A 22,197-nucleotide genomic window follows, 5' to 3' on the forward strand; every position below is an offset into this window, starting at 1 on the left:
ACTTTCTTCCCATTCCCATTTTCAAGCCTGCCCCAACTATCCCATCTGCAAATAACCTTTGTACAAAACTTTTTATTTTCTTTTTCTATTTTTTTATTTTCTTTGTAAGGTGGGTAATCCATTTTCAGACTTTTATACCAATACTATATTAAAGGTATTAATTAATAAATTCGTGTTGAAATGTCACAGATGGCAAAAGATCAAGTGGGTAGAGTAAAATTGGGGAATCACGTGGATGTGTGATCTAATTGAGTAAAGAACATTTTAACAGATATGTTGGGAGTCATGCATCTGTCCATGGCCCAATTGAAAGCATACTTTGTACCGCAATTTATATCTTTCTTGGCCGTCAAATAACGAGAAGCTAGCCCCTTTTTTTTAAAAAATGATTCACTAATTAACTTATTATAAAGACTGAAACTTTGGTTTGTTTTTGTTGTGCTGGATAATTAACACTGCCAAAATATTTAAAAGCAAAAAACTAATCTACATTTTGTGATGTTTGTGAGGAACATTTGTCAATTATTCGACATAATTACTGAAAGAAAGAAATTGAGTTTATGTTGCTCTATTGTGGTTGGCTATATGATGGGAGACATGTAATTTCTTATTAAAGCTTTGTGATATATAGTTGTTATTTTGTAGAGTGTTGATCTCGCTCTATTGTTTTTCCTTTGATTATTTAAGTGTGAAGTTCAATTTTCTGCCCCGTACAATGATATAAGTTAAATTTCCTCGCTGGAGCTAGAATGAATGATAATAGTTTAATACCGTTTTTTTTTTAAAATTATTGATTACTTTTTTTCCAGAATTAATCTAATGGATACTTTCTGTTGTACTTCAATCTCTTGAAGTTATAAAGGAGTGAAGTGAATTCTAGGCAAAGTAGAGACTTTCATATAGAGAAAGATAAAGAGGCAAAGGGGAGACAACTCTACCAAAGACACCTTGGTAAAAAAATTATTTTCTTGATGATAAATAATTTACTACCTATTTGTTACGAAAGGGAATAATGGAATTTTTTTTTTTCTTGGTTTAAATAATTCGTTTGCCAAGTAGTTCTTGTTTCTATTTAAATTATATAAATTATGTATTTTGTTTTTTTTTTTTGTCCTCTGCAGCCCTCTTCTTTTCTAATGATTAACTTGTAATGTATACGAACATGAGATTTTGAAACTTCAGCTGTTAAGGATGAGAACCTATTTTCATTGCACTACAAGATTGGCTATCCTCTTCCTCTGTTAGTATTATTGAAATGTAAAGTGCTCATATTAACCCATAGCTTTGAGAATTAATGTTCAGAAGACTAAGATTTGTATTCTTTTTAAAGAATATATGGTGAGTCGTTTCGCTACCTACCTACCTAATACTGCAATGAATATATATATATAACAATATATATAGCTCCCCTTCATGTATCCTTATTATTTTGATGGTATCTGGCATGATTGAATTTCTACTTAACCAAAGAGGGTCTTGGAATTTGATGGCTTAGTGAAGCTTATTTTATATGCTATCAATGAGAGAATGAATGTACTGTTTTATGTAAATGAAATCAGCATATAATCCATGATGGGATGGAAATAAAATAAAACGAAATTATCTTTAACTTATCAGGGACAACATTGTTATATCACATTCAAGAAAGGTATATTCATTTTGATGGATGTTTATGGTTTGTAAAATAACGTAAATTGATTAGGGGTAATATGAACTTTTTCATTGTAAAATAACTTAAATTGTTAGGGTAAGAAAGTTAAAAAGTTTAATTTTTTTTTTTTTAAAATTTGAAAGAGGTAAGTATCACAGTCCATTTTGAATTTGAATGTAAGTATTTCTAACTCGTATTGGAGAGTGAAATATGTAATTTTTTCGTATTGATTATAATATGAACGTGGATCCATCCATTAGTAATTGAATTGCAGCATGATGTAATTAACGAATACAATCCTCATTATGGATCTTAATTTGCAAAAAAAAAAATCCCTTAATTTGTCTGGAACTGTTTGAGTTTGAAACATACCATGTGATATGTACGTACTAAATTAAACTGTGATCTTTTTGGAGCTTCACGTATTAATAAATCATTTGCATGTTTTAGGTTGTTCCTGTTCAGTTGCGTACTTCACTGGAACTGGAAGTGGCGGAGATGGAGAACTGCTTAAATGGAATTGTTTAACCATGTTCATCTTAATTATGTCTTTCTAAGTTGTCTCTCATTATAAGGACTGTGAGAGGAAGTGCTGGTTGTGTGCTTGTTCCTTCTTCAAGCAACTTTGTTTTAAAGAAATGGAAAAGCTAGCGGATGTGGGATAGAGATTCCCTACCATATTAATTAGTAGAATAATTAATTATATTTAAAGGCCGCTAAACATCAATTAATTAGGTCATCTCTTACCCTGGATTTTTTACATTACACCATGGATGATATGGTGTGTGTGTGTGTAAAATAATCCACTACTTTAATTTATTCAAGCAAAAATATGTAGCAGTAACTAGCTAACGAAAGCCGCAAGAAGGCTGAACCGAAGCTAATTATACTCATCGGCTTCCAGTATAATCATTAATCAGCAATCAAATTCCAGAAAGAATACATACGCATGTTTGCACGTTTCCCTCGTTCGGAGCAACAGTACATTATGCCCTCATAATTTATTTTACCATCTAGAAAGAGAATATTTTAATAATAATAATAATAATAAAAGAATACAAGAATCCAATTCACTAGTATCATTGACGTTTTAGCTTTTCCTCATTGAGAGCAGCACTGAATTGATAGTGTGTTTAAAACAGACTTTTGATGAGAATATCATATCGGTATCCCTCTCACAGTATGATTCCAAGGGCCAATAATTAGATACTAGTGCCTTTTGAGGTCCACACTATTCAAGTAAAAGTAGTGCTTTTTATCCGAGAAAGCTGATGTGGTAGGCACGGGAGAAAATCCATGATACCCCCTCGTGTCTACTTTTGCTGAGCATATGTCAACTATGTACTTTAGAAGTTCCTGATTTTGGACATATGGCTGCGCTGCATATTCTTCCAATGGCATCCACTGTAGGCAGTTTAAAACAGTAGTGTCAGCGATGTTCACAGGCTGGTGCTAGTGCTAGTGCTGTTACGGTTGCATCTCAGAGCTAACACTTTTACAATATTATGCCTAATGTTCGAAAGTTTGAAATAGAATTTTTACCTCAGCCGCCTCTATCTCAGATTCCTGTTTCTGGATGTCAAAGGAAAGGGGTCGCAACATGCACAAAAAGAATATATCTGACTTTTCAAAGAATGACTGATGGCTTTGTCTGGAAACAGTGAGAAGAACTTAAATTTCAAAAGTGATAAGGATAGAACTTTCAGCTCTAAGAATATAGATTGGAAATTTAAATTGTTTTTTCTTCATTTATAATACCATGCATTCAGGTATTTCATTACTCTGCAGTACCTAAATCCTTTTTTTTTTCCTGAGAGGTACCTAACTAAAACCATCTTGAAAGCACATCTGTATAAATAATTTTGTTTAACAAGAGCACATTATGTTCCTTTGTCCTTCCAAAACTAGAATACCTCCTTTCCACAGACTAGTGGATGCTAAAAGAATGCAATAAGCACCTCAAATCTTTGCATCATTGCCTGACCACAATGGCACACAGGCAAGGACGTGTAAACTTCAAACTGGAATATAATAAACAACAGTGGTTTTGATTCTACATAAAAAATTCGTTTTAAAAAAATAACATACCTGAATGCAAGTACTTCAACAAATTCTGTGTCAATCTGAATAACCAAAAACCAGCAACTTTAGAATCGAAGAAGATCAGTCCAGCTCAAAGAGAAAACAAGAAATAGCTTGTTTTCAACAAAATATAATACAGACGTGCCTAATTAATACTTACTGATGTTTCTTCTTTGACTTCTCTAACAGCAGCCACACAGATATCCTCCCCCTGGAATAGACAAAACTTACCTAGTTGAGAAAATATACACTACATGTTATCGGTAATGACATGCTAGTTCTGACATACATACCTCATCAACAACTCCAGTAGGAAACTTCCATATGCCTGTCCCCCGGAATCTCCCACTATTTTCTTGGACTACAAGCACCTACCATCGAAATATGCAAACCAAGATTTTTTAAGAAATGAATGAAGCCACTGTGAAAATCAAATGTATTGAGAGACCTCCAGCACAACTGTTTAGATTGAATTCAGTTCCCCTCCGAAAGAGCATGCGATAGAAAGTATTCTTTTATGAGTTTAAACCAAAAGGGTGCTCGTTCAAATTAAAAATGCCATCAAGAAGAAAGGTTTTAGAAGAACACAAATGTGCAATTCATAAACTAAGGAGAATCTTTTTTTTTTTTTTTGGTTTTTGAGGGAGGAAAAAAAAGGCAAGGGAGTGGGTAGAGCCGAAATTCATTTTTTAGCCCCTTAACTCCCTCAAGATTCAAACCCAAGTGACCAGCTAAATATACAGGATTTGTCTCATTTCCTACTACTGCCATAAGCCATGCATAAAATCAACGCAGGTTCAGGAACAAATTTGGACACTTGAAATGATCAACAGGTTGATTAAATCTGTTTCAGTTAGAAACCCATTGGTGCCAGACTAAGCAACATTAATAACTAGACTGTATCACTAGTGTTACAAGTGAAATTCACAGCACCGAGGGAAGCAGAGCTGTGAAAAACAGGAAAGTGGAGATGTGAAACCAAACATAATTAAATTACACAGAAACGGAGCAACATCATTGAGTCCTAGCGGCATATGCCTTCTTGCAGCTGCAAGGAGGCTATCAGACCTGTTAAAACATGTAAGCGAGTGGAAAGCACTATCCCCTTGTATAGCCCAAAAATTGGACCAAATAAAGGGAGAAGAAAATCCCAAGACTACGAAAATGAAGGGGACGATCATTATACGTGCATAAGAGCTTCCTATTTACTTGCAATGTCCTCAACTTCACAGCAGAGAGAAAGTAAGAATCCGGAGTGCTAAAATTCAATAATATACCTCCCTCTTTCCATTCATGACGAATGCACCAACTCCCACCCGGTGAGAGGCATTTGCAGGAAGAGTATTAGCCCCTCCAGGAATCCAATATACAAGCATTAAATAATTTGGCTCTGCATGGTGGAACCAAAATCCTTCCTGCACAGCAACATAACAGAACAATAGTTAATGCCCCAGTGGGACTAAACCAACTAACAAAAATGGCAGAATCAAACTTCAAAATCAGCATAAGCCGGTTAGGAGCCACAAAATTCAAATTTGATAAAACAGACAGACCTTAACTGCAGGTTCAACAAGATTGGCTAGCTCAATGGGTAGCTTGATCCAAACACCCTTTTTGGCCTACAATTACAAAACAGAATAGACAATTACATAGATTGAAATGAAAAAACTATGAATCATATAAATGACCCTGCATAATTTGCAATAATATGCAATCATCTGGAGATAATTGTAATGCAATAATCAGTTCACTTGCGTTACCACCTGCTGCCTCCAGTGTGAGATGGAGGATTTAAGCAGTGAAGCAAAAAGCTGAGGATCCATGGGCTCATTCATTTGAACGACAACACCTCCATAGTTATCGTTGATTCCATTTAGAAATTTGTTTACAGTTGCTGATGACGAATTCACTGAAGCTGACATGGCTCTGATATTGAAACAACCTGGAATAACAAACAAACTGACGCATCAACTAAAATATTTCAAATTTTCCAGAAATTATAAAGTCAGAATTACCTGTTACACGAGCATGTCTTGCAGCAATGGTGTTCCTAGCAGAAAACAAGAAGAAGAAGCCGCGATTATATGGCAATAAAACTCTAGAAACCGCTTTGATCATTTTTACATAAATTTGAAATATTATTTATATATATATAGATCCCATATAAATAAGAAAGCGAAAGACGGAATCTCAACCCTTTATCGCCGCCCTTGAACTCTGATTCTTCCGTTGATTTTCAACGAGCGAAATGCAAGGTCATCTGACGTCTAAAATAAATTGGACTAGACCCTCAACCCCTCCCTTGCGTTTAGTTTACTTCGTAAATTCGCTACTAATATTTGTTTACACCAATCTTATCGTAGAATTCCCTCAACACAAATCTATTAATTTCACTTTTATATTTGGATAACATTACGATAAATATACGCCTGAATTAATAAGTGAATTTCAGGAGTATATAATAGTTAAATCATTTGAATTTGTACAAAAAAAATTAATTAATTTAATAATCTGATCAAACTTTGACGTGATTGTTTAGAATTCGACACAAATTCAACCTACCAATTTAGATTTAGATCACGGACCGGAGTAGGGATGGCAACCAAATTTGGGCCCGGACTGGATCCGGACTGAACCCAGAAAATCCAGTCCGAGTTCAATCCGTACCAGAATAATTTTTATGTGAAATTTGGATCAGTTTTTGAGAACCCGCATATTTTCAGGTCCGAATCCAAGTTCGGGTGAACCCGGATTCGGATATTTTTTATTTTAATATTAATTTTTTAGAAATTATTAAATATAAATAGAAAAATTAAAAAAAAAAAAACAAAAGGGAATCCTAGAATCTGGATCTCTCAATCTCTCTCATTCCTCTCTCGATCTCTCACTCTCTTCAACTCTACTATAATTTCTCTTCTCTCAATCTCTCATCTATTCCTCTCTCAATCTCTCTCATCCGTTTCTCTCTCAATCTCTTCAACTCTACTGTAATTTCTCTTCTCTCAATCTCTCACTCGTTCCTCTCTCAATCTCTCTCACATGTTCCTCTCTCAATCTCTCACAGCACGAGCCCACTCGTGCCGTGCCCAAAAAAATCCATCAATTTTTTTTGTCCACATGTCCAGTGTGCCTAAAAAAATTCACGTGTCTGGCGTGCTTTATTCAAGCCCACGTGCCTGGCGTGTTTTTTGAAGCCCACCAGCTTAATAATAATAATAATAATTTCATAAATCATAATAATAATTAATGAAAAATAAAAATAAAATTCTAGAATAACAATTACATCTAATTTTATTTAAACTATTAATATTATAATTGCACATAAACTCTATTGAATGAAAATGTAATTTTTAATTTATCATAAAAATATTTTGTTCATAATTTTATTTTTTTGTGCATAAATATGAAAAATATTTCATTTACAAATGAAACATATCTCCATTAACTATTAACTAAGTTATGATTTCATAAATGAAATATTAATGTCGTTAAAATTTTATTTATCATTTATAAAATCATGATATTTAAGTAATCTATTTAATAAATTATAAACATAAAAAAATTAGAATATTTATTTAAACTAGGACCTAAATTAATTTTAAAAAAGTCTATGCTAAAAAAATATATTAAAAAATTTCATTTCAAGATATTTATAAAATCATGATATTTTATATTTATTTTCATTAAAAATTTTATTTTGATATACTTTGGTCCACGTGCTATTGGGGGCTCACGAGCTGCATGCTTAGCACACCAATGAAACGTGCTTATTACGTGCCTTTTCGCGTGCCATGCTTTGATCCATCTCTAATCGTGTCGTGCTTTTTTAAGGTTTGCGTGCCTAAAATTCTAGGCCCGGTACAACACGCATAAACCGAAATGTGCTTGTGTCGTGTCGTGCCTCGTGCCGCCCGACCCATTGACCATCTCTAAAATATACACTTGAATTAATAAGTGAATTTCATGAGTATATAATAGTTAAAATCATTTGAATTTGCAAATAAATTTAATAATCTGGTCAAACTTTGACGTGATTGTTTAGAATTCGACACAAATTCAACCTAGCAATTTAGATTTAGATCACGGACGGGAGGAATCTAAATGAAAAATAATTACAAGATGTATTCTTACTGTAATTCCATTAAAAGTTAGGGACTCAATGTGATTCCCAGAGTTTAACATCGCTGATGAGGTGGATAAAAGGGTTAACATATAGAGTAGTGCTAGAGAGAGAGAAGCATTAGAGAAATATGAGAGAATTTTGCTCTCACAAAAGCATGGGTAATCTCTCACAAAAAATAAATAAAAGAACGAACAAACGAAAGGATTCCCAAACTGCCACGTCAGATCAGTGGCAGAACCCGAAAATATCCAAAGGAACGGGGAGCAAATGGTAAATATGGGAAACGCATTTTACCTCTCCTTTCTACAATGAATTTACAATGAACATTTCATTTTCACCTTTGCTTCTGAAAAATTATCAACATTAAAAAAAAAAATTACTTTACCGCAGAAATGGAAATACGAACTGGCGACCGGGAAAGCGAGTTCCCGCAACAAATAACGCCTTTTCCGGAGTCAATAAATCAACCGCCCGTAACTGAGTCAGTGAATGCGCCGCTGCAGAAGCTGCGTCCGATCAGGAGGTCTCCGGCGGACGATCCGCCGAGTTTTGAGGCGGCTGCTGACAAGTCTTTAAAGTTCGGCTCGGGTTCAGTGGCGGAGAGTTTGGGTCCGATGTCTATGTGGTTTGATACGGAGGACGAGTCTAGGTACGTTATTTTGCGGGTATTTTTTATAATTTGGGAACAAAAAAGAATGTTTCTTTTTCCAGTCTTTTAATTTTTATTCATTTTATATGGTAAAGGTTATAATTTCTGTTAATTTAGAGAGGAAAAGGTGTTTGCTTTTGTAAAGCATATAAAGGTAGAAAGGCAGCCAAAATGGTGTACGAGAGAGGGAAAAAAAAGAAAAGAAGAAGGCATTTTTAGATAATTTTGATTTTTGAACGTGAAAATTGGGGAAAATGGGGAGAGGACGAATTTTGGTTTATTTGAGTTATTTTTAAGTTTAGTTAAAGTGTGGATTGGTGCCAAAATTGTAAATAGGGTTGTGAGTTGTGAATGTAGTAGTTTATTAGTATTAGGGGTGCAATTGTGGAAGTGTTTGTTTTTTGGTTTGAAGATACATTTTTAAGACTGAAGGCAAAAGGGGTTTAGCTATGAAGTGGGGAAGAGAGACTGTGGATGGTTGATTAACTGTTTTATGGGATTGTTATTAGATTATAATAATTGAATTTTATTCATTCATTATGTGAGTTGACTGCAGGAACTACTTCCTTGTGTGGTTGCTCTCTCTGCTGTATTATAGTGGCCTATAAATAATAAATTCTGTTACTAGTATCTTAATCTCATCTTCATTTCTTGAAAAGTCAAATTGAATGATTCTTCTCTGTTTCCAGTTCATCTTCAGACAGTGATATTCATGTGGATTTATTCACTGAGATCAAAGAACCTGGAAGTCAAAAGAGGAAAAGGAAGACTAGGGTGAAGATCGAGACGTTTTTGGAAAGTTTGGTGATGAAAATAATGGATAAACAAGAGCAGATGAATAAGCAGTTGATAGATATGATAGCAAAGAGGGAGAGGGAAAGAGTAATCAGAGAAGAAGCTTGGAAGCAGCAAGAGATGGAGAGGATGAAAAGGGATGAGGAGATAAGAGCCCAGGAGACAGCTCGTAGCATAGCTCTCATTTCCTTCATCCAGAATTTTTTAGGCCATGAGATTCAACTTCCTCAACCAGCAATGGTCTCAAATGTGGAAGAAAATGGAAGCAAGGATGGCAGAAATCATGCTGAAAACAACATCACGCAGAATGCAAATAACAGAAAGTGGCCAGAAGCCTGTGATCCTAATAGAAGATGGCCAGAAGCTGAAATACAAGCCCTTATAATGCTTCGAACTACTTTGGAACATCAATTTCATGGTGTGGGTTCCAAATTCTCCTTATGGGAGAGGATATCTGATGGGATGCGGAAGATGGGCTACCATCGGAGTGCAAAGAAGTGTAAGGAGAAATGGGAAAACATGAACAAATACTTCAGAAAATCCATGGAAAATGGGAAGAAGCATCTTGAAAGAAGTAAGACATGTCAATATTTTCATGATTTGGAAATGTATAGGAATGGACTCGTTAATCCAGGGAATGTAACAAACTTCCCTAACTTCGAAAATTTTTCCGAGAGTGATGCCTCGAACTTTACAAATCAAGAGATTGCTGCCAAGATTGAGGATTAAACATGAAGAACTTCTGACATATTTTAGCACAAGTGACGTAAAGATGATGTTGAGAGCTAAATATGGTAGGCACCTGACATCTTAGTGTCTTTGCCTCGTAGCTACATATCCTTTGCAATCAGTATGTTTGTGTATTCTCTTCAGAGAACTTTAATGCATTATTCATTAACCTTTGACCATGTGGCTTTATCATCTCTTTGGATGAAATGCATATTCATTAACCTTTGATCATGTAGTTTTATCATCTCTTTGGATGATCGCATAGAAAGTCTTTTGCAATTATTTGCCCTACAAAGCTGTCAGATGGTATGTGGCAAGAAGAACGAGGATTGAGGACTATCAGGAATTTGAATAAAAGAATCTCTGACAGTCCATTTTGTTATTGTCCATTAGACTTGGCAATTGGAATGCAATATGACTAGGCATGAGCAAATTCGCCCTATTGTTCTACTTTTTTTTTTTTTTTTTTTTGATCGTGGGGTCATGCTACTTTACATCAACTCAAAATTAGATTTTTGTAGTACTCAATTATTTGGGTTGTCAAATAATTAAAAGAATAATTTTGGGTCAGCTGTAAGTTTGTAGATAATGTAACTTAATAGCTGCCTCGATTGTGATATGAACTTTCTTTATGCTCACATTATGAGGCACAGCTGTTCGGCTCACAAAAATGTCGGTGTGTAAGGGCATAATTGTTGTACTGCCCTTAAAGATGCAACTTTGAGGGCATTGCGGCACTCGGAATGAGAGTTTGTATGAATGAATCTTTTAGAATCGGCGTCTGATGTTAATTACGTATATCAACATCCGAAGTAAAACTAGATTTTCGCAGATAATTACATATCACCATTTGACAAATAATTTCCGTCGCATTGGTTTTTTCTTTTTTCTTTTATTCATACATACAGCAAGATAATTGTTCCATTACGGCATTGTCCAGAATCACTCTGGGCAATAAAGCCTTCAGCAGTTCAGCCCTTCAGAAAGAGAATTCAGAGGCAAACACAAAACAAGCAAAAAGTAACGAAGATAAATAAACCAACTGCTTTATTGCGGGTGAAAGACAAAATCCAATAATATAAGTACATCCATGCATAATCCAGAAACAGAATCCAAGTACACATTTACATGTCCTTCATCACTTGGAAGCATAAGAAAGATACAAGTAAATGGCGACCAAAACTGCAGGGAAGATGAGAAAGATGAAAACAGGAGGAGGTGTCAATGGACCCATTATCAGTGGACCAAAAAGAATCACAGCAGCCACAATCAGCATCATCATTACTGAACCAAAACCGCACCCATATTCTTCCATCTTTGATCTTTTTTTCCCCAAGACAAGTTAGTTAAATATCTGGGAAATCTGTGTCTTAACAAAGGTAAGTGGTGTTTCTTAACACAAGAGTAGGGAATATTTGAGACGTGAATTAATCCACACACACACACACACACATATATATAGATAGACACACTAGTGTGCATGGTGCTGCTTGGCAAAGGATGCAACTAATTGGGTAACAACGATGCATGCAATTTATACTTCATTCGACATGACTTTTGCGGTCTTTGGCTAACGTTTCGCCTGTTAGTGTTAATAACACCTTATCCCCCATGTATATAGAAAAGTGCTTCCTCCCCCCCCCCCCCCCCCCCCCCTCTCTTTCTTTCCTTTGGTAATTTAATTAGTGTAAAAAAAAGAAAAAATAAAAATAAATAAATCTATAGAACCCACTTTGAAACCAACTGCTACACGAATCCTCACTCACCCAGAAGATCCACTGAAAAAGCAAAACTTCATTCGCGCAAATCATTCATCTATATCTTCCATCAATAGCTTCAAACAAATAAAGCGTGTCTGGCTAGAGAGGGAATTTCCCTCTCTCGATAGGCATTTTACTTTTGCCTTTTTTTTTTTTTATATTTTTTATTTTTCCTATTAGGTTTTATCAACTTCCGTCAAGACTATTTTTCAGTGACCTTTTCGATGGTGTTGCTTTGGCTTTGGTTTTTTGGATCGCGAAAATACGCACGCTTAGCATTGGAGGTGGTTGTGCCGACTCCCATAGTGCTGCGTGGAGATGCTGATGGTTCGATAGTGGCAATCTTTGTATTGGAGGATTCCCGGAGAATTATTTGGATGATAGTACTTTCAATGAGTCACTCTTCTTGAACTTTAGCTTAAGGTTTGCTAGTGACATTGATTTATGCTTGCTGATTGTCAACTTTGATTCATTGTATGTGGTGCTAATATATATATATATATATATATATATGGAAAAACTCCAGAAATTCTAGTGGCCTAATGATGGCCTAATCGTGGCCAGCCGCTGCTCTTGCCGCCCTTAAGCCGCTGGTCGTGCCAGAATTGGGAAAGATCAATGGTTAAATTGGAGAGTAAATTAAGTTCATTGTGTTTCAGAATAATTATAGGTTCGTGCTTCATAGAGAAATTGCCTTGTGTTTGAAACCAACCATATAGGATTATATATGTTGAATTCGTAGAAATATGACTTTGTAGCACGCATATGGAAGTTGGATTGCAGAATTGACAATTAATAATGATCTTTTTTTTTTTTTTTTAATTTTCCATGGGTCTCGTAATTCTGATCTGAGAGCACTTATGATATGTACATTATTGCTGCATAATATTTTGGGCTCTATACTTTTTGTTGTTTGTGACTATCTTGCTTTGCCGTTGGTGATGAAATGTTTATATGGTATAGAAATCTTATCAATGTGGACTTGGTTGCTTATTCCACATTGGCTATATATATATATATATATAACTATAACGCGGGGTAACGGGGCAGGCAATTAAAGGAGAAATGAATTAATATGCCATCTCACTGAAATGTACAAGAGTCGGGGACTCTTTGATAGATAGACCAACAGCTATAGGTTAAGCCTAGTGTTTAGTACCGGCAATTGCAAGCCTCCTCGTTCACATCGCCCTCAGTTGCCACGTGCTTCCAATTTTGGTCCACTGTTGCCAAGTATTTGCAACTCTGTGGGTGACGCTCTCTTTCACATCCAAAACCCAACCAAATATATTTAAAGATTTCTTTCTCATAATCATAGGTAGAGTCTAACAAATTCTTGACCAAGAAGCTAGTGGTAGTTTCGAATTAGAGCAAGCACCAGGAGAGATGGAAAGAACTGGAGGCTTCCGTGGCTACCGCCAGCAGCTCCCCAACGCAAGCCGTGGTAATGTATATGAACGAACTAGTCCAACTAACCAACCAAAGATCTTTCGTTGCTTTTTTGTTTAATTTTGAGTTTCGAGTCCTCTTCTCTTCTTTCATGAAAATGAATAACTCTGACAAAAGTTTTCATGTTAATATTCACCTGCGACTTGCTCGAAACTGCAAAATCTTTCATGCGTACTAAATTTTAAAAATTATGTTGTGTACCTTTGCATGTTGCAAAATGCAAATTCGAGGCTAACTTTAGACATTATTGTTTAGCCACGGATTTGTATTTTAAAATGACGAAATTTTAAATAATCAGCCTGCTTTCAGAACTATATATATAAAAGAGAGTAGAGTACTGATCTTGTCACATTTTATTTATAAATATATAGACGAACAAATATAAAATTTTAATAGATTAAAAAATTTAGTTTTCAATGTATTAAAAATTATTTTTTTTATATTTAATTTAGTAGCATCGTCGTCTCTTTAACTTCCTTGTTATAGAAGATGTATATATATATATATATATATATATATATATATATATATATATATAAATATAATTTATCTTTCCTTTTCCTTTTCTTGCTAGACAAATTCATTTTTCTAGTAATATATATATATATATATATATATGCTACAAGTTACAAGCCAGACATTCTCTCAATTAATTTCTTTCTAATTATATATATATATATATATATATATATAATATCAGATGCCTTAATTAATTTGTTTATAATATATTTATCTTGTTTGTTTGTGAACACTAGTTGTCCCAAGTTGATCAGTACTAGCTAGCTCTCGCATTCACATGTGATGCTGCAAATTAAGAATATTAGATATGGCAGCGTGCGTAGCACGTACAGTCGAAGTGGAAGGGAAATGGGGTGATGAAATCTTGTAAACGTACACTTAGCAGAGGACTGTGTACATGTGGCATGCATCATGCATGCAACATGTGACTCCTCATAAAACAAGTGGCATCCATGCATTTTTTATTTTTTTATTTTCCCATCACTAATTTAATTATTTACCCAGTCAATTTAATTTACACTTTATTTCTGTCCTTAAATTTTCCCCCAACTCCGTCCTCTACTTACCGGCTACGGCTGCCTTTATTTTTTATGTTTAATTTCCTAAGCTAACTAGCTTTGCTTTTAAACTTCTAAAAGCCTCGCTAGCTAGCGATAGACATATTAAGTGTTTTATTTTTAAGTTAGCCAGTAAATTATACTTCTTTAGTTAATTAATTAATTGGATATCTCGGACCGACTGGCAGTGGTGGGTAATTATAACAGTCGTAGGTAATAGCACTTCTCTCGAAGCTCTGATGTGCCTACAACACAACAGAACAAAATTAATCTGGCTGATGCCATGCCACTTCTGTTTTTCCGTTTCCATTGAACATTTGAACTGGATAAAAACAGCTTATGATATTGTCGTTTTGTTTAGATATTTATAATTACGTGGAGAAAATTAATTAATTAATAAAATTTGTTTTTGCGGCAGGGCCAGGGCTGAAGTTCACAGAGACGAATATCAGACTAGCATCGGCTCATGAGATTAATCAAACCAATAATAATAACCACACAAATTATGAAGACAACGAATGCACAGTGCGGGAACAAGACCGTTTCATGCCAATTGCTAACGTTATAAGAATCATGCGCAAAATCCTTCCCCAGCATGCCAAAATCTCAGACGACGCGAAGGAAACAATTCAAGAATGCGTGTCGGAGTACATCAGCTTCATAACCGGCGAAGCCAACGAGCGCTGCCAGCGCGAGCAACGCAAGACCATTACCGCTGAGGACGTGCTTTGGGCGATGAGCAAGCTGGGCTTCGATGATTACATCGAGCCGCTCACTGTTTACCTCCACCGCTACCGTGAAATGGAAGGGGAGCGGGGTTCAATCAGGGGAGAGCCGCCGTTGGTCAAGAGGCCGCCGGTTGAGTTTCGTACACTGGGTGTTGCAGCATTTGCGGCCCCAGCAGCAGCTTTCCACCATATGGGACTGGGACGTGGACATGGCTTTCTTGGAGCTGCAACTGCTGCTGCTGCCACGGGGACTTACTTCAACAACAACGATCCTTCCAATAATAATACTGCGGCGGGGTCATCACAGCCTGCCGTTGCTAATGGTGAAACTTATGCTCACAACAAATAAGACAGTGCTGATCAGATAGATGAAACGCAAGCCGCACTAACCTATCTCTACCTAGACCTGCTAATTAATGTGACAATAACCACCTGCTCAGTTTCTTGTTAGTGAGAGAATAAGTTTGGTGTTTTTAACTGTTTTTCTTTTCTCTTCTTTTTCATTCTGACAACAAAAAAAAAATTGTACTGAACGTTTTCTTGCTGTTAGACATCGACCTGATGTTGTTGTAGGTAACGAACTCCGCTACCCGCATGCGACACAAGTAACTATCATTAATTTCGAACATAAAATATACAAATATAAATATAATAAAAAATCGGAAACCATATTTGACAGGCTCTACTCTCAGGTAAGATGACATAGTTTTTCAGATCTAGAAAATGCACCAAAAATATTCTTCCCTTGCTAACTATCGACTTGATTACATTCACATTTCACACTGATGGGGCAAGCTGCAAGCCATACATAAGGAAAATTAAAAAACTCAGATTGAAAGAATCGATTTCATTAGTTAATTTTATTCATTAGCAACTTAGAAGACATGGTTCAAATGAAACGCCAAAATTGTTTCAGCTGGTCAGCTCTTCTAGCTATTAGAAGCAGCTTCAATACACTGCTTTTTTGTCCCAGATTCATTGTCTTTCTCCTGGCAGTCTTCCTCATCTTCTTCTCCTTGGGGTTCTCCTGAGTCAGCTTCACATCTTTTCCTTTGAGGAATTACTTGAAAGAAAGAAGCCTCCCAATCCCTTGTTTCCAGGAACTTGAGGAGTATCTCCAGCACTTGGTTCACCGTTAAAACCTGCACTCAGAGGAGCAGTACACGAAGAATCAGTAACCAATTTTCAAAATTTGCAATCTCTAGCTGTTCAAGACATGAACTTATTGGAAAAGATTCCTACATGGCAAGTCAAAAGAACAAGACACTGCAGCATTTAGCTTACTTATTCTCACAATCAAACCTCATGCAATCCAGCGAAGCCATAAAAGTTGTACTGGCTATAAAATAAATGAATAAAAATAAAAATACGGCTTGAATTAAAAAAAAAAACAAACAAGTATGCAACCTGCGTTAAAGTTATATGAGCTTTCCTATCGTTTAATCTGGTTAGATGATCAATAAAATTTGTAGTTTTCATCAACCAGAATCAGATTGAGGCAATAAAAGATCCAAGACCAAAGGTTACCTGAGAGCTCGACATCTTTAAGTAATTTCCTATAGGTAGTTTGCCCGTTTGAATTCCCTGCTCTTGAGCTTTCTTCATGGTTATACCTTTCCAGCGATTCCTATCCACCAAGCCACCAACAATATAAATTTTATTTGGATCAAGGTCATCCAGAACTGTATCGGAATCAGCTGTCAGGTACACAAGATTCTCCTTATGATCTTCCAATGCTTCAATGTATGATCGATTTTCCTTCTCAATTATCCATTTATCAAATCCCGGAAGCCTCTGCAATTGGCTTTCCATATCTCCCTTGCACCCAGTCAACCACAAATGAGCAGGCGACGAACATTTTCTATTTACAGCATAACAGTACATAATCTGCAGGGTTCCATTCAAAGCAAACGAGTTTAGAAATGAATCATTTTCAGTATTACATTTTAGAGGTACTGCAGGTTATTTAATTCCCAGATGGTTGCCGAGAAATGAAATACTAACTTTCAACTATAACTGTAAGCGGGTGTGGTGTGTGGCCGGTGAACATTAACTGCCAAGTAAAAGTTAGTTATCGATGAACTTGGTTGCGGCATTTTTACAAACATGCCTGTAAACAATGATACCTGTTGAACGAGGCTTTGAATTTCAGCACGACTCATGAGATGAGAGAATTCAAGATCAATGATGATGTTTTGTCCGTTTTCCTTAGCTTTTGTGAGTCTCTGGATCTTGTGTTCTCTCTCCTCAGACCGTTTCTCCATTCTCTCTTTCCTTTGACCTTTCCTCTCCTCGATCAACTTTGACCTCTCCTCCTCCGACAAACTGGCCAGCTTCTCCTCCCATTCCCTTCGTTTTCGCTCTCCTTCTCTCTTCTTCTCCACTTTCATCTTCGCTTTCTTCTCGGCTTTTCTAGCTTCGTATCTCAGCTGCTTCAACCGCTTCTTTTGGGCCGTCTTTGATAGACCGCTCGGCTGTGAATTCACTTGCACTTCGGAGATGTTTTCGCTGCCTTCGCCGTTTTCTTCTATGATCTCCATTGTTTGCAGAGCCTTGCTTCTCTCTCTGTGTAAATCCCAGTATGAGGGGGTTTTGCTTAGGGTTCTGTTTTGGCCTTTCGATTGGGGAAATGGAAATAGAAAAAACAACGACGTCGTTCTGTGCCTTTTTTGCTTTTTTTTTTTTAGTTTTTTACTTCCTTCTTTTCATTCCTCTTCTCTCTTGTCATTTAAATAATAAAAATAAAAATAATATTTTTTTATTTTACTTATTTTTTTTCCTTCTTTCTTTTCATTCATCTTCTCTCTTGTAATTTCTTCCAACTAAATATGAGTTTCATGAATCGAATATAATTTTATTTGATTGGCTATTTAAGTTCAAGATCGAAAAAGGTAGGGATTGAAAAGTTGAATATAGACTTTGCTGATTTATCTGTTCTTTTAAAAATAAAAATACAATAGCTTAATATTTAAAATTAATTGTTACATGATATTTATTTTAGTAAATGATAATTTAATGAGCCAAATATTTGATAGTTTTGTATCAGTCATATAAAGTGCCTATAAACATCTTTGAAAATAATCACATCGTTCCACTGAGCTGACATTGTCCAAAATCAATGGTACTATATCATTTGAAGGAGTTGATATGAATAAAACTCAATCACGTCAACCAATGGGTCTGAATCTCAAATCTTGCCAATTTGTAGGGTAATCGTGAACTATACAAACCTTTTTTTTTCCTTTTTTTTTTTATATAGGCCTTATTTGCTTACTAATTTAATCTTAACAAGTGTTCTAGGTGACTTATCATCTGTCACTAATTTATACAGAAAGACCTCCATAATCTAAACTCGATAAATTAATAACTTTTATCATGTAATAATTTTTTGTCGTCTTGACTTGGGCCAAATAATTAAATTAATAATTTCAATAAATAAATAAGATAATATTCTTTCTAAAAACTCTTATATAATTATGTGGTCTCAGTCATATCATAAATTAATAATTTATTAAAAAATGACAAATATAATTATTATGATATTTTATTAAATAAAAACATGATTCTATTAATTTTTTTCTTGAATTTTAAATATATAGCCCTGTGATGGTTGATTAAATAAACTACTTTTATTGCACAAATCAAATAAGTTGCTGATGAAAAAAGTTGTTTGCTATTTGGTAAACTATGTTATTGTGTTCCTTATGAGTTTAACAACAAAGTACGTGCATTTGGTAATTTTTATTATAAATATATTGTTTTATTAAATAATTACCAAAATATAAATTAATTTCAATTACATTTTATTTATATATTAGGGTTATGAAAAATAAAATATAATTATTTTTTGTTAAAATATTATGATTATAACAAGAACTTTAAAAATATGTGGTGACTTATTTAATAAGCTACTTATAAAAAGCAACCCCGTATCTGCTTTTAAAAACTGCCTATAAAAGTAACCCCTTGCCTTCTTTTAAAAACTATTGTCAAAATAAAAAATAAACAACTTTTAAAATTTTTACCAAATACCATTTTTGTCAAAACTTATGAAATAAGATGCTTATAACGTTTCAATCTCAATCTCAATTGAGCCAATACTTGGATCTCTCTCTAATTTTACTTATTGCTTCTAAAATGTTTGAGGTTGAATTTTGAATTTGCAAGAACTTTTAATTTTTTTTGTTAATCTAATTTAAATTTAGTAGATTAACTCATTTTTAATTATTAGATTGGTAAAATACAATATATTTTTAGTAGATTAAAATGCATGTTCATGGAATTGTATGTACGCTCTTCAAATTAATAAGTTTTATATGGTCCCCACATTATTAATTTAGAGATTTTAATGTATGTATAGCGTATTAATTTTTTTTTTAAAGTAGGTAGTATTGGAATTTAGGATCCATCATTAATGTGCTAATTTTATGACCTTATAAATAAGTGACATGTCAAATATCTTGTCTTTATAGTACAAACTTTATATCTCAATTATATAATTATAGTATAATTTCAACTTGTATCAATATAGATAAATAATCAAGTACTAAAAATTTAATTCATAAAAGGTAATATGACTTAACGTACCATACCATAACTAAAAATTTAGGCACCGGTTGAAAGCTTAATCTACCACCAATATTGTTAACTGTGAAAAGCATTACTAATAAATAAATATACCATGAATGATAAGATCTGCATTGCATGTAATTTTTAAGGGTGTGTTCAGTAAGCTTGCATTACACCGTATTGTATTGTATTAAAACATTTTTTTTATGTTAACCTATGTTTGGTTGCATTGCACTGCATTAAAAAAAGTGGCTAACAGCCTAAGACAATGAAAGGTGTGTAAATTTAAATCTATGTAAGATAGGGTTTAGGCTATATTGCGTTAAAATAATGTTTGTATTTTAAATATAATCATTTAACTTTTATTACTTAAGAAATTATAATAAATTTTAAATTTATTAAATCTTAATTTATATTAATATTTAAACAAAAAATTTATTTAAATAACAATATGAGATAATAATAAATCTAAATATTTAATAAAATAAATGACAATACATTATTTTACTTTCATTACATAAAATCATTTTAATTGTTTTGCTTTAATAAATAAAAACAATTTATGTTATTATTTAATAAAATGTTAACTTTAAATTTGAACAATTATATTGACATTAAGAATGAATAATATATAATTATATAAATAATTATAATCATAGATAATTATATAAATAATATATAGAAATGAATTATATTATATTATATTATATTATGTTATATTATATTATAATATTATTAATAATATAACATAATGTCGTAATATTTTATTATTTAATAATAGTATATTATTACATAATTTTTATATTATAAAAATTATTATATAACAATAACGATTTAATACTTAATTTCAAAAACTAATAATAACACCACAAAATATTAATAAATTTAAATAATATTAATTTAATTTTAATTATAATATAAATTTAACAGCAATATTATTTTATATGATACAGTCCACACTTCACCAGACATATTATTGCATTATAATTTAATTGAATACACCCTTATACAATCAACTATAATACAATATAATTAGAACTGTAGAATACAATAACGTGCAAGAACGTTTCAAACACAACCCAAGGGCACTGGCGTTATTGATGTAACGATAGGTGTATTGATTAAGATTAACGGATAGATACCTTGCGTCATGACTGCGTGAGCCCGGTCGACTGGTCGTCCACATCCAGAATTCCAGATTTGTCGTTCTAGTGATGTGTGCACCAGTAACCTCGTAGGCTTTCTTTTTTATTTTATTTCTTATACTTTTCAACCCTTATACTTTTCCATATTCTCATTTATGCCCCTCATGAAACATTGTTGTCGTTATTACATATTGTAGCCATTGTAACAACGTATGCGATCACTTGCGAAAGCCACACGTAATAAATGAATCAAAAATACTATTGAGGTTTTTTAGATTTAAGTCTAAGATATTTGAGTTTAAATTTTCTTTCTATTTTTTTAATCTGCTACGCTCTTAAAGGTGGTGAGACTTACTCAGTAATTTCTGGAAGCTTATTTTCAGCTGTTAGAAGAAAGCAAATATGTGGAATTTAAATTTGTGTTAATTCTCACCTAAACCACCTTAGATTATAGCATAAATAGTAATAAATTTTCATTAATTATTTCTTCAATACATTAGAGCATACATAGTATTTAGTGTTTTCAAAATTTTCCTTCTAATTTGCCACATGGTTAAATACTATTTTTTTCTTAAATTTGAATAAGTATATATTTAGCTAACATCTTATGGTGTGTTTATTTATTAGGAATAGGGATGGCAAAAATTCCCACGAGGACGGGTACCCTCAGGGATTTTTTCTATTCGGGGAGGGTATGTGGATAATTTCATACCCAATTTCTTATTCGGGGAAGGGATGAGAACATTTTTTTACCCAATTTCTTATTCGGGGAGGGGACGGGGATGAGGTGGAATCTCCATCCCCTACCCATTTCCCCTTTTTAATTTTTAATTTTATTTTAATTTTTTAAAATTACTAGTAAATAAATAATAAAACTTAAATTATAAAGTAAAAAAAAATATCAAAATATTTATATTATTAAACTTTTAGGCCTAATTAACTAATTAAAGTCCTAAATTTTTATTTAGGACATTAAAAAGACTGAGTAGATTCTATTAGCCCAACATTTTTTTTTAATTTTAATATTCTTTAAATATTTTAAACTTAAATCTATTTTTTATTTATTTTTAGATATTATAATTGCCCACAGCGAATCACAATTTTAATATCTAATCTAATCTAATATTTGTTTTTTATTTGCTCCGATTTAACTATTGTGTTGCAAAGGAAATAGTCCACATTTATAAAGTGCCCACGCCACCATTGAAAAAAGTTAATTTTGAATCTAAATTCGATTTTATTTGTAACAATTTTGTATTAGACTATTAATTTGTTCATGATAGTTTCTAAAAGAAGTTTGTATCCCTTGCATGTTGCGTTATTTACTAATTTAATGTATGTGACTTTTGTAATAGATATTAATGTAAGATATATTTTGAACTTTACTTTTATTTGAATTTTTTATTTTAATATGATTAACTCAAAATAAAAAAATGTACTA

At 33.5% G+C, this 22,197-nt stretch overlaps 4 protein-coding genes across 6 annotated transcripts; 2 read left to right on the forward strand and 2 right to left on the reverse strand.

Moving 5' to 3' along the window:
• Positions 1-2,516: 2,516 nt before the first annotated feature.
• LOC102610824 (nudix hydrolase 2) lies at positions 2,517-6,231 on the reverse strand. The gene is made up of 10 exons (XM_006467209.4): positions 5,929-6,231; positions 5,749-5,783; positions 5,497-5,675; positions 5,287-5,352; positions 5,011-5,148; positions 4,027-4,104; positions 3,894-3,944; positions 3,740-3,774; positions 3,194-3,302; positions 2,517-3,055 (listed from the first exon to the last, which is right to left on the reverse strand). Exons 3-10 carry the CDS (start codon positions 5,653-5,655, stop codon positions 2,861-2,863), a joined length of 831 nt encoding a protein of 276 aa, XP_006467272.2. The 5' UTR covers positions 5,656-5,675; positions 5,749-5,783; positions 5,929-6,231; the 3' UTR covers positions 2,517-2,860.
• A 1,738-nt stretch (positions 6,232-7,969) lies between these two features.
• LOC102610332 (trihelix transcription factor GT-2) lies at positions 7,970-10,260 on the forward strand. Of its 2 annotated transcripts, XM_006467207.4 has the most exons (3): positions 7,970-8,126; positions 8,247-8,505; positions 9,195-10,260. In XM_006467207.4, the coding sequence occupies exons 2-3, from the start codon at positions 8,249-8,251 to the stop codon at positions 10,027-10,029; spliced, it is 1,092 nt and encodes a 363-aa protein (XP_006467270.2). In that variant the 5' UTR covers positions 7,970-8,126; positions 8,247-8,248; the 3' UTR covers positions 10,030-10,260. The 2 variants fall into 2 exon arrangements, with proteins under 2 accessions (XP_006467270.2, XP_006467269.2); XM_006467206.4 differs by having other exon boundaries at positions 7,983-8,505.
• A 2,807-nt stretch (positions 10,261-13,067) lies between these two features.
• Positions 13,068-15,595, forward strand: LOC102610438 (nuclear transcription factor Y subunit B-6). 2 transcript variants are annotated; one of them, XM_015526636.3, is made up of 2 exons: positions 13,068-13,233; positions 14,733-15,595. In XM_015526636.3, the coding sequence occupies exons 1-2, from the start codon at positions 13,176-13,178 to the stop codon at positions 15,389-15,391; spliced, it is 717 nt and encodes a 238-aa protein (XP_015382122.3). In that variant the 5' UTR covers positions 13,068-13,175; the 3' UTR covers positions 15,392-15,595. The 2 variants fall into 2 exon arrangements, with proteins under 2 accessions (XP_015382122.3, XP_052291455.1); XM_052435495.1 differs by having other exon boundaries at positions 13,079-13,233; positions 14,739-15,595.
• A 164-nt stretch (positions 15,596-15,759) lies between these two features.
• LOC102610017 (tRNA (guanine(9)-N1)-methyltransferase) lies at positions 15,760-17,713 on the reverse strand. Its single transcript, XM_006467205.4, has 3 exons — positions 17,169-17,713; positions 16,570-16,929; positions 15,760-16,184 (listed from the first exon to the last, which is right to left on the reverse strand). The coding sequence occupies exons 1-3, from the start codon at positions 17,580-17,582 to the stop codon at positions 15,972-15,974; spliced, it is 987 nt and encodes a 328-aa protein (XP_006467268.2). The 5' UTR covers positions 17,583-17,713; the 3' UTR covers positions 15,760-15,971.
• Positions 17,714-22,197: the final 4,484 nt, after the last annotated feature.

This window comes from Citrus sinensis, chromosome 2 (genome assembly GCF_022201045.2).
Source record: "Citrus sinensis cultivar Valencia sweet orange chromosome 2, DVS_A1.0, whole genome shotgun sequence".
NCBI classification, from domain to species: Eukaryota; Viridiplantae; Streptophyta; class Magnoliopsida; order Sapindales; family Rutaceae; genus Citrus; species Citrus sinensis.

Coding starts and splice junctions, on each gene's coding strand:
- LOC102610824 (XM_006467209.4), bottom strand. CDS start 5,655: ATGTCAGCTTCAGTGAATTCGTCATCAGCAACTGTAAACAAATTTCTA. Junction 4,105..5,010: donor TCATGAATGGAAAGAGGGAG/GTATATTATTGA, acceptor TTTCGATGGTAG/GTGCTTGTAGTCCAAGAAAA. Junction 3,056..3,193: donor CTGAGATAGAGGCGGCTGAG/GTAAAAATTCTA, acceptor AACTGCCTACAG/TGGATGCCATTGGAAGAATA.
- LOC102610332 (XM_006467207.4), top strand. CDS start 8,249: ATGGAAATACGAACTGGCGACCGGGAAAGCGAGTTCCCGCAACAAATA. Junction 8,506..9,194: donor GATACGGAGGACGAGTCTAG/GTACGTTATTTT, acceptor CTCTGTTTCCAG/TTCATCTTCAGACAGTGATA.
- LOC102610438 (XM_015526636.3), top strand. CDS start 13,176: ATGGAAAGAACTGGAGGCTTCCGTGGCTACCGCCAGCAGCTCCCCAAC. Junction 13,234..14,732: donor GCTCCCCAACGCAAGCCGTG/GTAATGTATATG, acceptor TTTTTGCGGCAG/GGCCAGGGCTGAAGTTCACA.
- LOC102610017 (XM_006467205.4), bottom strand. CDS start 17,582: ATGGAGATCATAGAAGAAAACGGCGAAGGCAGCGAAAACATCTCCGAA. Junction 16,930..17,168: donor TTCAAAGCCTCGTTCAACAG/GTATCATTGTTT, acceptor GGAACCCTGCAG/ATTATGTACTGTTATGCTGT. Junction 16,185..16,569: donor TAAAGATGTCGAGCTCTCAG/GTAACCTTTGGT, acceptor CTCTGAGTGCAG/GTTTTAACGGTGAACCAAGT.